We start from the raw sequence: 12,440 nt of genomic DNA on the forward strand, positions 1-12,440 counted from the left end.
GGCTTGTTGACTGCACAAGAACATCAACCAAGGATGAGTTTGGACTGAAATTCTGCCCAGACACTGCTCACCAGGCCCTGGACCAGGGTTCAGGCAGCCTCTGCCCAAAGACTAATTGATAGGAAGGCATCGTATGGACCAGCTGAATCTCCCTTTCTTCCAGGTGGCCTCAGTACCTTCCCCAAGCCCACCTGGACTCGTCCCCAACACTGCTGAGCCACCTATTTGGTTGGCAGGAGAACAGGAGAGGCACTGAGGTCAGGCATCCAGGCTGGCCGAAAGGTCCAGCTTTCCATCCATTAGACTGAGAAGTTGTTTTCCCAGCATCCCTGGAGAGTCAGGACCCCCTGGGATTCAGATGTGCCCCGCGTCCCCCATGGCAAGGGACTCCTGAAAGCCAGAGTGGATCAGTCATATGGGGGACAGGATTTCGGAAGGTGGCAGTGCTGGAGAACCTGGACCAAAAACTTGAACCCCTCCATAGCAGGAGCTCACTGGAGGCTGCTGGGGGTTCTGCTCCTGACCCACCTCGGCAGGAGTCTTCACTAGGACCTCCCAGTGCCCAGCCCACCCCAGGGGCCCATGGGGTCAAGAGCATGGCCTCGGCAGTGGAGAGGCCAGTAGGACACCTGCATAGTCAGGCATGTGCCTTAATGTAGGCGGGAGTGGACGCAGGCCTCCCCCACAGGACCATTCCTTCAGCTGAGGCCCGAGGTGTTCTGACGCAGAGGTTGCCCAGCGGGGCTCGGGGAAGGTCGGCCAGCGGGAAGGAGCAGGGAAGCTGCAGGCCCAAGCCAGTGGTCCAGAGGCAGGCACTGGAACGTCAGTTCTAGACCTGAGTCTGGGATCTAGAAAAGCCAATGAAGTCAGGGAGTTCCGACCCCCCCCCCAGTCGGCCCACCGGAACATGAAGGGAAACAAAGCCAGGCAGGGGTGCTGCCCGAGGAGGGTTGGAGCTGCACTCCATCAAACTGTGAGTCAGCTCCTGTGTGACTTTGGGCAACTTTCTGACCTTCTCTGAACCTGTTTCCTCATCTATCGAATAGGAATAATGTCACCTATCTTGCAAGGTAGTGAGACTTAAAACATCCTGTGACAAGAGTTTAAATTGGTGCCTGGTGCATAGTAGGAATTCATTCCATGTTGAGTTTTTTTTGGAAATTCAGCCAGACCCCAGCTTAGGGATATATATGTGAGCCTGGGTAGACAGAACCAGCAGCGACACGGGCTTGCATGTTTGCATGTTGACCTGGCCTCCGGTCACCATGCTGGAGGCCTGGACCTTGACACATCAGAGCCCCCAGGTGAAGTTAAGCCAGCTCTGTCCACTGGCCTTTCTACCTCTCCTCCCAGTGGTTCTTTGCAGGGCCATCAGGGGTTGTCTGAATGAGAAGCCGGGTCCTACTCCTCGGCCTTCCCTGGCTTCCCTTCATCTGCAGAGGTGGGGACAGGGGAATCTGACACAGGTCAAGTGTCCTTGGCTCTACAAACCACCTTATGAGGATCACCTGCCCCCAGGGAGCTACATCATGGGGATCAGGGCCTCTGGAATTTGCACTCAGGGGTCCCATCCCCCAAGTTCAGGTCCCCTCTCGATGCCCCCAGGGTCACTTGTCCTACCGTCTCCATCAGATAGGGTCACTAGTATCCCCTACAGGGTCTGCTCTGCAGTTAAACAGACACCCCCTGGCTTCTGCCTGGTGACTCTGGGCTCCCGTGCTCAGCACTCACGTTGAGCTCTGTCTCATTTGCTAATTTCCTGGAGCCCGCTCAGCCACATACAAATGAAGCTGTCTCCTTTATCGGCCATCACTCACCTGGCAGATCCTAGCGCGGAGACTGAGGAGATGCTTAGAAAGAGAGTGGTACCAGGAGTGTGTTGATCTAATCTTCCAGCCGGAGTCGGGAAGACACTTGATGAAGGGCTTTCTACAGCCCTGTCCTCCCACTTGAGTGGACATCCGGGTTCTCAGGAGAGTTATACAAACCCGGATTGGTGGGCCACACCCAGGGTTTCTGGCACAGTGGGTCTGAGATGGAGCCCGAGAATGTGCATTTCCAACAAGTTCCCAGGTCCTGCCGCTGATGCTGCCCAGGGAGCTCACTCAGAACTCTGGCCCAGAGAGAATGTGGGCTTTGGAATCAGGCGGTCTCAGGCTCAAAGCCCTGTCCTACCACCTTCTAGCTCTGTGACCACTGGGCTAGCGGGTCATAGGTACCCAGGAACTGCCCATAGCTTTCAGCTTGCTGGGCACCAAGTTGGCTCTTGGGAAATGCGCTGTCCCTCTGCCCACTTAGCCGGCCGCTCATCTGAGCCACCCCAAATGTTTTTTATTTATTTATTTATTTATTTCAGTTGTCGATGGACTGTTATTTTATTTATTTATTTTTATGTGGTGCTGAGAATCGAACCCAGTGCCTCATACATGCTAGGCAAGCGCTCTACCACTCAACCACAACCCCAGTCCCCAAATGATTTTTTTTTTTAAAGTGGAGGTTTCCAGCCGCCTCCACCCTTCCCTTCAGCCTTTGTCATCCCCTCCCCCATCTGTCCCTGTAGGAGGAGCCCTTCGTCATGTTCCGGAAGTCCGACAGGACCCTGTACGGGAATGACCGCTTCGAGGGCTACTGCATTGACCTGCTCAAGGAGCTGGCCCACATCCTGGGCTTCTCCTATGAGATCCGGTTGGTGGAGGACGGCAAGTACGGGGCGCAGGACGACAAGGGCCAGTGGAATGGCATGGTCAAGGAGCTCATCGACCACGTAAGCGGGACAGGGGTGCGGGCGGGGGTGGGGTAGTGGACGAGGCCCCTGGGAGGCTTGATAAGGTGCTACTTGTGCATCAGGGCCAGGCATCCAGCAGCTGAGGACCTGGTGGCCAGGGGTATGGAGGTGAAGGTTGTGCCCTTGGAGACTGAGGAAGTGTGCCCAGCTCTCCCAGACCTGCCACACCTCCTGGGCACCTCCTCCTGCCAACCACCTCCTGCGAACACCTGTGTCAGCCCCTGAGGCTGAGCATGCCCCACCAGCACCTGTGATGAACTTTCTCAGGAGTCTCCCAGCTTCTCAGGGCCCTCGGCTCCTTTAAGAGGTACAAAAGGATGTCAGGGGCAGGGGGCCAGGACGGAACACTCCACCAACCTTGAGGACACAGAGAGATCTGTCACTGCTTCTAGGGTCTTTGGGTTCAAGGGGGAGACAGGTGGTCCAGAGAGCCAGCTGAGGGTCAGGAGGGAGGGTGAGCAAGCTCTACTGAGACCAGAAGCAGCTTCTCAGGCTGCTGGTAGGAGACGGGCCGGGAAGCAGGAGCCACAGCAGGCGGAGGGAAGAGAGGGCGGCTGGTCAGGGCCAGGGCTTGTGGGACATGGGAGGGAAGCAGAGGAGCCACCAGCTAGGGACACTACAGCGGGGGGGGGGGGATCAGGGGGGCTAGGGACACCACAGCAAGGAGGAATCAAGGGGGTAGGGACGCCACATAGGGGCGAGATCAGGGACCCTGGGCTCCTGATTCTTCCCTCATTAGCAGGGGGACAGGGGTGAGTCACCTGACCTCTGTGAGCTGCTTTCTCCTCTGTGAAATGGGCACATTAATCCCCCCTCTTCCCGGGATCGGTGTGGTATTGCTGTGAGGCTCCAGCTCCACAGGCCTCGTGAGATGCTACCACAAACACATCCTGGCTCTTGGAAGCAGGGACCCCCCAGTCCAGTGAACCCGGGGTTCAGTGCGGCTTTCCCACCCAATAGACGTGTGACCCTCACATTTCTTCACCCCCTGGGCCTCCATGTCTGCATTTCTCCTCTAGGAGGAATTAGAATATTTGCAACCCCTAAGACCCCATTTGTGCAGGCTCACCTGGCACAGAATAAGTGCCCCCTGCCTTCTGGCTCAGAGTCCTCTACTTGATGGAAGAATCTGTCTAACTCCATAGAAATCATACCTGAAGCTAACGGATGCAGGGCCTGGGCTATAATAGACCCCTTGAATTCCTTCTCTCACTTACCCTGAATCCAGCCGCCTGTGGTCCATGCTGTCAGTAACACCCTTTTCACAGATGAGGAGACTGAGGCAGTAAAGAGAAGGCCCCAGGAGAGTAAGTGGTGGATCTGGATTCAAAGTGGTAGAGTCTTTGGGGGCTCTGTGCCTTAGCAGCCCAGGGTTGCAGCTTCTCCAAAGATCATATCCTAATCAGGAGCCAGGGCAGAGGCAGCTCATGCAGTAGGTCTTTGCAACCCACAAATGCCAGCCAATGGATAGGACTCATTACCTCACCTCTCCAGGGAGGAGGCAAGCCAATCAGACTTCCTGTTAAGTGTCTGAGGGGCTACCGTACCTTGGAGGCTGAGAACGAGGAGGGAGGCTGTAGCTTGGGAGCATGAAGGCTCAAGCAGAGCCTGACTCAGCGGAGTCCTGTTCTAGGGCCTAGGGAACCGGGCTTCCAGGGAAGCCTGATGGGAGGGGCTCAATGGTAAAGAGGATGAACTCAGGCTGGGTTTGGTTCTGCCATTTAGGAGCTGTGTGCTCCTGGACAGTTGCTTAACTTCTCTGTGCCTCAGTTTCCTCATCTGTGAAAGGGGAATGATGATAATACCTGCTTCGTGAGGTTGGCACGAGGACTCAGTTAACATGTGTGTATTTCCTAGTCAGCGCGCCTCAGCATCTACTATTAAAAATGGTATTTATTTATTTATTGTTGTTGGGGATTAAGCCCAGGGGGCACTCTACCACTGAGCTGCACCCCTACTCCTATTTATGTATTTAGTTATTTATTTTGAGTCAGGGTCTTGCTGAGTTGCTGAGGCTGGCCTCGAACTTGTGATCCCCTTGCCTCAGCCTCCTGAGTTGCGGGGATTACAGATGTGCACCCTAATACCCATCTTCCAGTTATTCCTTGGAGGCTGGGGAAAGGGGCCTCAGGAAGTCCCTTTGCCCCCCTGAGCTCCCATTTCCTGAATCCGCAGTGAGAATGATGATACCTGCCCCGAGTTCTTCCCAGCCGTGGTAAGGCCCAGAAGAGATAGCGGGTGGGGGAGCAGCTTCTAGGTGGTAGGATCCGCTGTAAGTGGAGGGGAGTGGTGTTGTCACTGTTATTAGTAATAACTGTAATTATTATGGAAATCAGTCAGCAGGCCCCAGAGGCACCTCCGTCTATCTGCTCCCCTGCACCTCCTGTGGGGCTCTGGAGTCTGGGGCCCTGGGTGGGTTCTGAGCCCGTCCTTTGCTGAGGCAAGCCAGGCAGGGGCGGAAGGGGGTGTCATAGGCAGAGCGAAGGCCACGTGCGGATGTGAGCCGGGCTGAACTGCTCTTGCCAGTGCCAGCATCTCCCGTGGCCCAAGAGCTTGGAAGAGCCACTTTTAAAAGGGCTATTCAGAGAAAGCCCAGCAGAGCCTCGTCTTCCCGAGTGACCCTCAGCAGGGAAAGGGAGGGAGCCTCATCCACGGCCTCCTCTGCACAGCTGGGAGGCACTTTAGGAGGCCCAGGATCCGTCAAGGCCATGAGCCCTGATGGGACATGCAGAGGACCTTGTTAAACCCGATTCCCTACAATTGATGAGCCTATTAATCCTAGCTTGGTGCCATTTTTAATAACATCATAACCATTTATTAGTGTTGTCAGATAATTAGTCTTCTCACTAGCTCCTAGAACGCATGGTAAAGACTTGGCAATATTATTACTTCATTATTAGGGATCTGAACGTAGGTGTAAAAATGATGAATGCCCACCTTTGCAAGTGTCTGCCTCCCGAGGCCCATTTGGAGGCCCTGGGTGGAGCCTCCGACCAGCGGGACTTAAAATGTCCTTCCCTGACACTCTTCTGGCCTCTGTTCCATGCCACACAGCCTTCCAAGGAGCCAGGGTTGTGGAGGAGGATGGGTACCTGGAGGATGCTCCCCTCACCTGCCAATGGACTTACCTTCCCTGGATCGCCTTGAACTTAAACCACAGGAGCCACAAACCCAATTAGGGTGGCGGTTACTGCATCCATCACCCGTCTGTCTCTGCGATGCTCATGCTTGCTTGCTCTGTTTACCACCTCAGAAGCCTTCTACCCACCCCTGTGCCTTAAATTATTCCCCTGTGTTTTGATGACACTGGAATCCAATGGAAATGGATCCAAATTCTGGCCTGGTGTGTTTCCACCAACCGTGGGAAAGTTATCCAACCTCTCTGGCCTTTATTTCCACATCTGTGGACTGGGGATAATAAAGAGGCCTTTTGCCCCTTGATCATGGGAAGATTTCATGAGATCTTGCCTCTGTTTAACAGAGCCTGATGCTGAGTAAGCCCTCAGACCTGGGAACCATCCTGTTGGGCCCTATTCCTTTCAGGGGCAGCCCCCCATCTAACATGTGACTCTGCTTCAATATGGTGGCTGTGGGAGAAATGATCCATCAGCCATGACCCTCCTGCTAGGCCAGATGTGGCTAGGACCTCAACCTTACCTCAAGGACCCCAAACAGGCAGCTCCAGGGAACTGACTCACATTGACTGAACTCACAGGGAACTGAGCCACACTCCAAAGTACGGGGGCATTGGCCTTTCCAACACGGGGAGCCCCAGCTTGCCATCCAGAGTTTCTGTGTCCTGGTGCCAGGTACCCAGGAGCTTCTTTGGGGCCTGGGGAGGCGGGGCCCCAAGAGTAGAGACCCTGAGGCCAAGAGGAGAGCTGCTGGTAGAGAAGGGGCAAGAGACAGCTTTGAAGAGTCTTTGTGCACTGAACCAGAATGTTTGATTGAATCCTGGAAAGTGCAGAGCTGGGTCGGGGGTACAGGGTGACGTCAACTTGGCACTTGAATATAACTCTGCTACTGAGGCAAATGGAAGCCATTCTGGAGGCGTGGCCGGGGCCTGGGTGGGGAGTGTGGTAGCCTAACTCAGAGCGTTAGGTTGGGGAAGTGAAGGCACAGCGAGGGACACAGAGTTGACATTATTGAGATTGGTGATTGGTGGAGAGAGGGGGAAGGGAGGAGTCAGGACGAGGTGTGGAATTCCAGCAGGACAGATGGAAGGCCGGGTGTCATTGCCAGATAGCAAGTCCCCCAGAGAAGACGAGGACTCAGGAGAGGGCATGAGTTCAGCTGGGGACATGTTGGGACCTGGGACCCAGTTGGCAGCTGGCCATATGAGTGGACATCCAAGGAGACAGCAGGGCAGGAAGTTGGGATTTGGGGGAACAGGCAGCTCAGGCTGCAGGGGACCTGGGAGTCGGGGATGGGAACTCTGCTCAGGAAGAGAAGAGGTGAGACCTGGGGCAGGACCAGGAACAGCATGAAAGGGGGGATTCCGGAGACACCTGGGCCATGAAGGCCAAAGAGGAAAACAGTGACCTAGGACAGCACAGAGCTGCGGGGAGGTCCCCTAACAGCCTGAGCCTGACCCCCCAGGGTGCAGGGTGAGCCCCAGATGAGTCGTTGAGTGCCCCTGGCTGGCCCGTGGCAAACCTGGTCTCGGGGACACAGGAGCCCTGTCCACGCTGCTCTCCCAGGTACTTGGGCACTGGATTCAGAGGTGGAGGAAGAGGGAAGGAGCAGGAGGGGTCCTGGGCCTCCGGGGCACAGCAAGCCCTTGGCTCCTTTATCTCTATGCTCTTGCCCTCACTGTCATACGTACTGAATGACCAGAGTTTCCCCTGGCTGTGCGATGGCCCGGCCCAAGATGGAGACAAGGAATAGCCACACGTATAGCCTTGGCCTATGGTCCTCTCCCTGTGGAGAAGTAGCACTTCCCGAACGACCTTCTGCTTCCCATAACACTGAGTGCAGGAGGGTGGAGTGGGCAGTGCCCACGCCCTTTGCTTGGCTCTTCCTGGAGCACCTGGTGGGCTGAACTTGACTCTTGCCCAACACCCCGAACGGGCCAGACCCATGCAGAGCAGGAGCCGGGGAGTGAGGGACAGGAGAACAAGCACGGGCTGGCCCACCTCACCCAGAGACGTGGCTGTGGGGTCAGGAGTGACTCACTACCGTGACACCCTCCAGGGTGTGCAGAGGGAGGGTCTGGTATCAAGGCCATGGCCCCATAACCCACCAGATCCCCTACCTTCCAGGCGGGAGCCAGATCTTAGTTCTGGCTGTGAGCACTGGTGTTAGGAGAGGCTCCCAACCCCTGTTTGTGTGGCCGGGGAAAGCTCTGCCCACGCCACCACCCTCAGCATGGACCAGGGTACTTGGAAGCAAGGCAAGCTAGAGGTGACCTGAGCAGGTCGGAAGTGCGTGGACAGCACAGGGGAAGGCAGAGGAAACAGGTGCGCTACCAAGATGCACTCTTGTCGAGGCAGTGGGCTGCCCAGAGCAAGGGCTGAGAGCAGGTACCACCAGGATCTTTCTGAGGACCTGGCCAGAGATGCAGGAAGGACTGGGAGATGTACCCCAGGAACGTCAGCTCTAGAACTCAGCAGGCAGAAAGGCCTGCGAAGAGCTGTAGGGATCATGGTCGGGACAAACAGGGGCAAGAGAGGCCAAGGGGCAAGAGAGCTTCAGGGTCAGAGGGTATCGGAGGAGACAGGCTGGAGGGGCAGCTGGAACCGTGCACGCACCCCGGCTGGGACCATCTGTTGGTTCCTTCATTCAGCAGAACCATACTGAGCGCCATCTCTGCCTGGGATCCTAGAGAGCAGAGCCCGGGCCAAGGGCAAGGCCTGTGCCATTACTTAGAGTGTGACGCCCTGGAGGGGACAGGGCAGAGGAAGTGCCGCAGGAAGGAGGGAAGCCCACACCAGGAGCATGGCTAACGGCTCAGTTCATGACCCCCAGACAGGAGAGCTTTAGGAGGGTCACTCATGGAGGAAAAGAAGGCAGGGGTCAGGGCTACCAATGTCCCTGACTTCCACGCATCGTTGGTGGACATGGGAGCCAATCAGGACCCTGTAGCAGCGTCCACTGGAAGCTTTGGGGCAGGGTGGGGGGGCGTCTCAGCTCCCAAGTGGGCAGGAGTGAGGTGTCAGGCTGAACCTGTGTGAGGCTGGCAGGAGCCAGGTCTTAACTAGTGCGTGAGATGAGTGTGACCCCAGCACCAACCATCAGCAGGCCAGACCCAGGACAGTGACGAGGGATGTGAGGATGACAGAGGCAGACAGGATTTGTGCCCTCCAGGAACAGACAAGCGAAATGTCATTAGGATTTTGGCCGGTGCTGTGAAGGGGAGGAGCGGGACTGGGGAGAGAAGAGAGGACAGTGGCTAAGGCCTCCCTGAGGAAGTGGCTTTTAAGCTGCAGCTTGAAGAATGGTGCCAGACCATGATTAGGGAGCCTACCTGGTGGCTGCAGAGGTTGGAGAAGTCTGCCCCGGTCAGGGCCTAACCAAGGCTGCAGCTGGGCACCCGCAGGCCTGTGTCACGGTACCCAGGCCGGCCCTGGGCGGACACTGCCAGTGGATACACGGGGAGTGGGGAAGGGGATTCTCCCAGGAATGGCAGTGGAGGATGTGCTGTGTCCCTAGTGCACCATGAGGCACAGAAACCTGCTGAGCCTTCCTGACACAAACACAGCCCTGCCCCCCCCCCCGGGGGGCCCAGAAATCAGGGAACTTCCCTGTCTCCCCGCTGGGATCCCTCAGTTCAGGAGAGCTGTGTGTCCCGCAGGTGCATGACCCCTCCATTGACACTTGGGGTTCTCTAGCACCTGTCCTGCATCTTTTCGGGTGAACGGGAACTATTTGGAGCGCCGTGTTCTGAGGTAACGGACACCCACAGTGCTAATCCGTCAGGATTACCTGCTGGCTGGCAGGTCACCAGCAGCCCCTTCCTGACAGCGCACCCTGAATGCGGTCACACCTCATCCTGACGGAGGGCTTGCTGGGCGACCTCTGTGAATTCCCATGTTTACTGTGACCGGTTCAGTCAGTCTATGAAGTCAGGTCCCACTGGGTGCTGCAGGTACAGTAGGAGCCCTTCCCCGAGCCCGGGGTCTCACATTCCCATGGAGGAAACAGACAGGAATCTGTAACATAAGGATGGGCTCAGCACGCAGCCAGAGCAGTGTCAAAGAGGGACGCGGCTGGTACTAGAGCCCGCTGGCTCCCAGCAGGTCCTGTGGACCAGAGAGCAGCAGGGAGTCCCCATGACCCGTCCCAAGAAACCCTGGAGGAAGGTCCTGAAGACTTGTGAGTGGCAGCAGGTAGCCATTTCCTGTCCCCTAAGCCAGCAGCAGTCAGAGAAATCCAGGGAAGGCATCTGTCCTTTCCGGCTCCCTCTCGAGCAGCAGAAGATGGTGGTGGCGTTGGGTGAAGGAGGACATGGGCTTGGGAAGCCATCACTCCACACCAGTTATGGCCGGGGAGCTCTGAACTCTGGCCACTCCAGACTCCAGGTCTGACAGGAAGAGCTGGTGTCAAAGACACACCGCCATTGCCGCACTGTGTCCCCTCTTCCTCACAACCAGGGACCAGACCTGGCCTGCATGCATCGGTCCCAAGCCATGTGTGCAGTCAGAGGAGCCCCACCTAGCCGGCCCCCTAGCCCAGGGCCGGAGTGCTGTGATGCTGGAGCTCACCCGAGATGAAGCAGTCCTGGAGGCAGGGGGGACAGAGAGACTACAAAGGTGGACAGCCAGTTGCCTGGGGCAGTGATTAGGGTGCCCTATGGAGCTGAGGATGTCACCAGGTCCTTGAGGGCGAGTGAGGGCTGTCTGCCCTGGGCATCCACTGGCATGTCAGAGGGAAAAGGGTAGCAAAGTTCAGATTGGTCCATCAGGTGCCAGGGCACAAGCAGCAGGGTCCAAACAGAGAGAGAGCTTGGGGTCAACTGTCAGGGTCCATGTGGCTTCAGAGAATGGTGCTGAGCAGGGAGACAGACCAGAGCTCCGCCCACTAGGCTGGGGGGAGGGGAGAGCAGCAGCCTTGGGGGCATCCTCAGGCTCATTTTCTCAACAAAACACTATTGAACCTCCACTTTATTTCAGGCTTTGTGCTAATCCCAAGAGGCCCATCAGGAGGAAAACAAACTGACTCCTGCTCTCCTGGAGTCAGACGGCAGAGGGGCCAGAGACTTAGCAACAACTTGTACATACAAATTCCGTTGTGCTCAAGCCACCACAGAGTAGTGCAGGGATGGTGGGACCACATAATTGGGAGAAAATCTGCGTTAATGGGAGATGGAGCCAGGTACATGCATGCTCGACTCCGTCCTTCCTGAGAGAGAGAGGCACAGAGTGGAGGCTTCTGGGAATCAGGAACAGGACCCTTCTCCAGTTACTACAGCTGGCATAAAAAAATACCCGGGTGGGGTGGTGGCTCAGTGGTAGAGCACTTGCCTAGCATGTGTGAGGCACTGTGTTCGATCCTCAGCACCACATATAAATAAATAAAATAAAGTTCCATCAACAACTTAAAAAAAATTTTTTTTAGTCTGCAAACCTCCTAGCTTAGAATGGGAGAATTATTTTTTTTCTCTCTCATGGTTCCGGAGGCCAGACATCAGGAATCAAGGTAACAACAGATTCTGTTCCCTCCAGAGGCTTTGGGGGAGAGGCCACCATTCTCCCATCTTCTGGTGGTTCCCACAGCCCTTGGGGTTCTTGGCTGTGTCTGCATTATCGCAGCCTCTGCCTCGTTGTCATTTCTCTGTGTGTATCCATGTGTTCTCTCCTCTTAGAAGGACCCCAGTCATTGGGTTGGGGACCCACCCTAGTTCAGGTGGGTAATTAATGTCATCACAATTAAGTAATTGATATGGTTACAATCCGGCACAGACCTTATTCCACATAAGGGCAACTTCTTAGGGACTGGCAGTTAGGATTTGGACGTGACTGGGATCAGGCACAAATTCAACTCACTGCACATGGCTTGTGTGTTAGAGTTGGGCTTTGAGGTCACCGTGAATGGAGTCCAGGTACTGGCTTTGCCACTCACTCACTTTGAACTTGATTGAGTATGATCGAGCCATCTTATCCTCATTTGGAATGCAGTAATGACGCCTCCTGCCTCTCGGGGCTACTGGGAGGCTGCAGGAGGCAATGTCCACAGCATACTTAGCAATCGTCAGCAGGTAAGAAGCACCCATTGCGATAGCGGTTCTTACCATTTTAACTGTAAGAGGGCAGCCAGATGCCCTGGGGAAACCCAACCAAGAGGCACAGCATAGAGATAAGTGGACAGATGCCAATGGGACACTAGACACAGAGAGCAAGCTGGTGTTCAGGCTATAGACCCCGGGAAGGACCCCGGTCCCAAGAGAAGGCCCATCAGTGACAAGTTGCCAGAACTGGGACCACAGTCCCAACCCCATTCTTAAAATCTGATAGGAGGTGGCCCAGGTTCCATCCTGGAGTGCAAGCCTAGGGTCCAGCCAGCAGCCAGGATGGTTGAATACTAAGGACCAGAATGTGGAGCCCGAGGGGGCTGGGGTCGTGGCTCAGTGGTAGAGCGCTTGCCTAGCGCATGTGAGGCCCTGGGTTCAATCCTCAACACTATGTAAAATAAGTAAATAAAGGCATTGTGTCCATCT

General features: G+C 55.9%; 1 protein-coding gene across 1 annotated transcript in view; it reads left to right on the plus strand.

Moving 5' to 3' along the window:
* The window catches only part of GRIK3 (glutamate ionotropic receptor kainate type subunit 3), a 213,930-nt gene that overhangs the window by 171,894 nt on the left and 29,596 nt on the right, over positions 1-12,440 (plus strand). Inside the window, exon 10 of the mRNA XM_081306472.1 lies at positions 2,561-2,764. Within this exon, the coding sequence (XP_081162598.1) occupies positions 2,561-2,764 (204 nt within the window). The remainder of the gene's footprint in view (positions 1-2,560; positions 2,765-12,440) is intronic.

This window comes from Spermophilus citellus, assembly GCF_964194105.1.
Source record: "Spermophilus citellus genome assembly, chromosome: 9".
Taxonomy (NCBI): domain Eukaryota; kingdom Metazoa; phylum Chordata; class Mammalia; order Rodentia; family Sciuridae; genus Spermophilus; species Spermophilus citellus.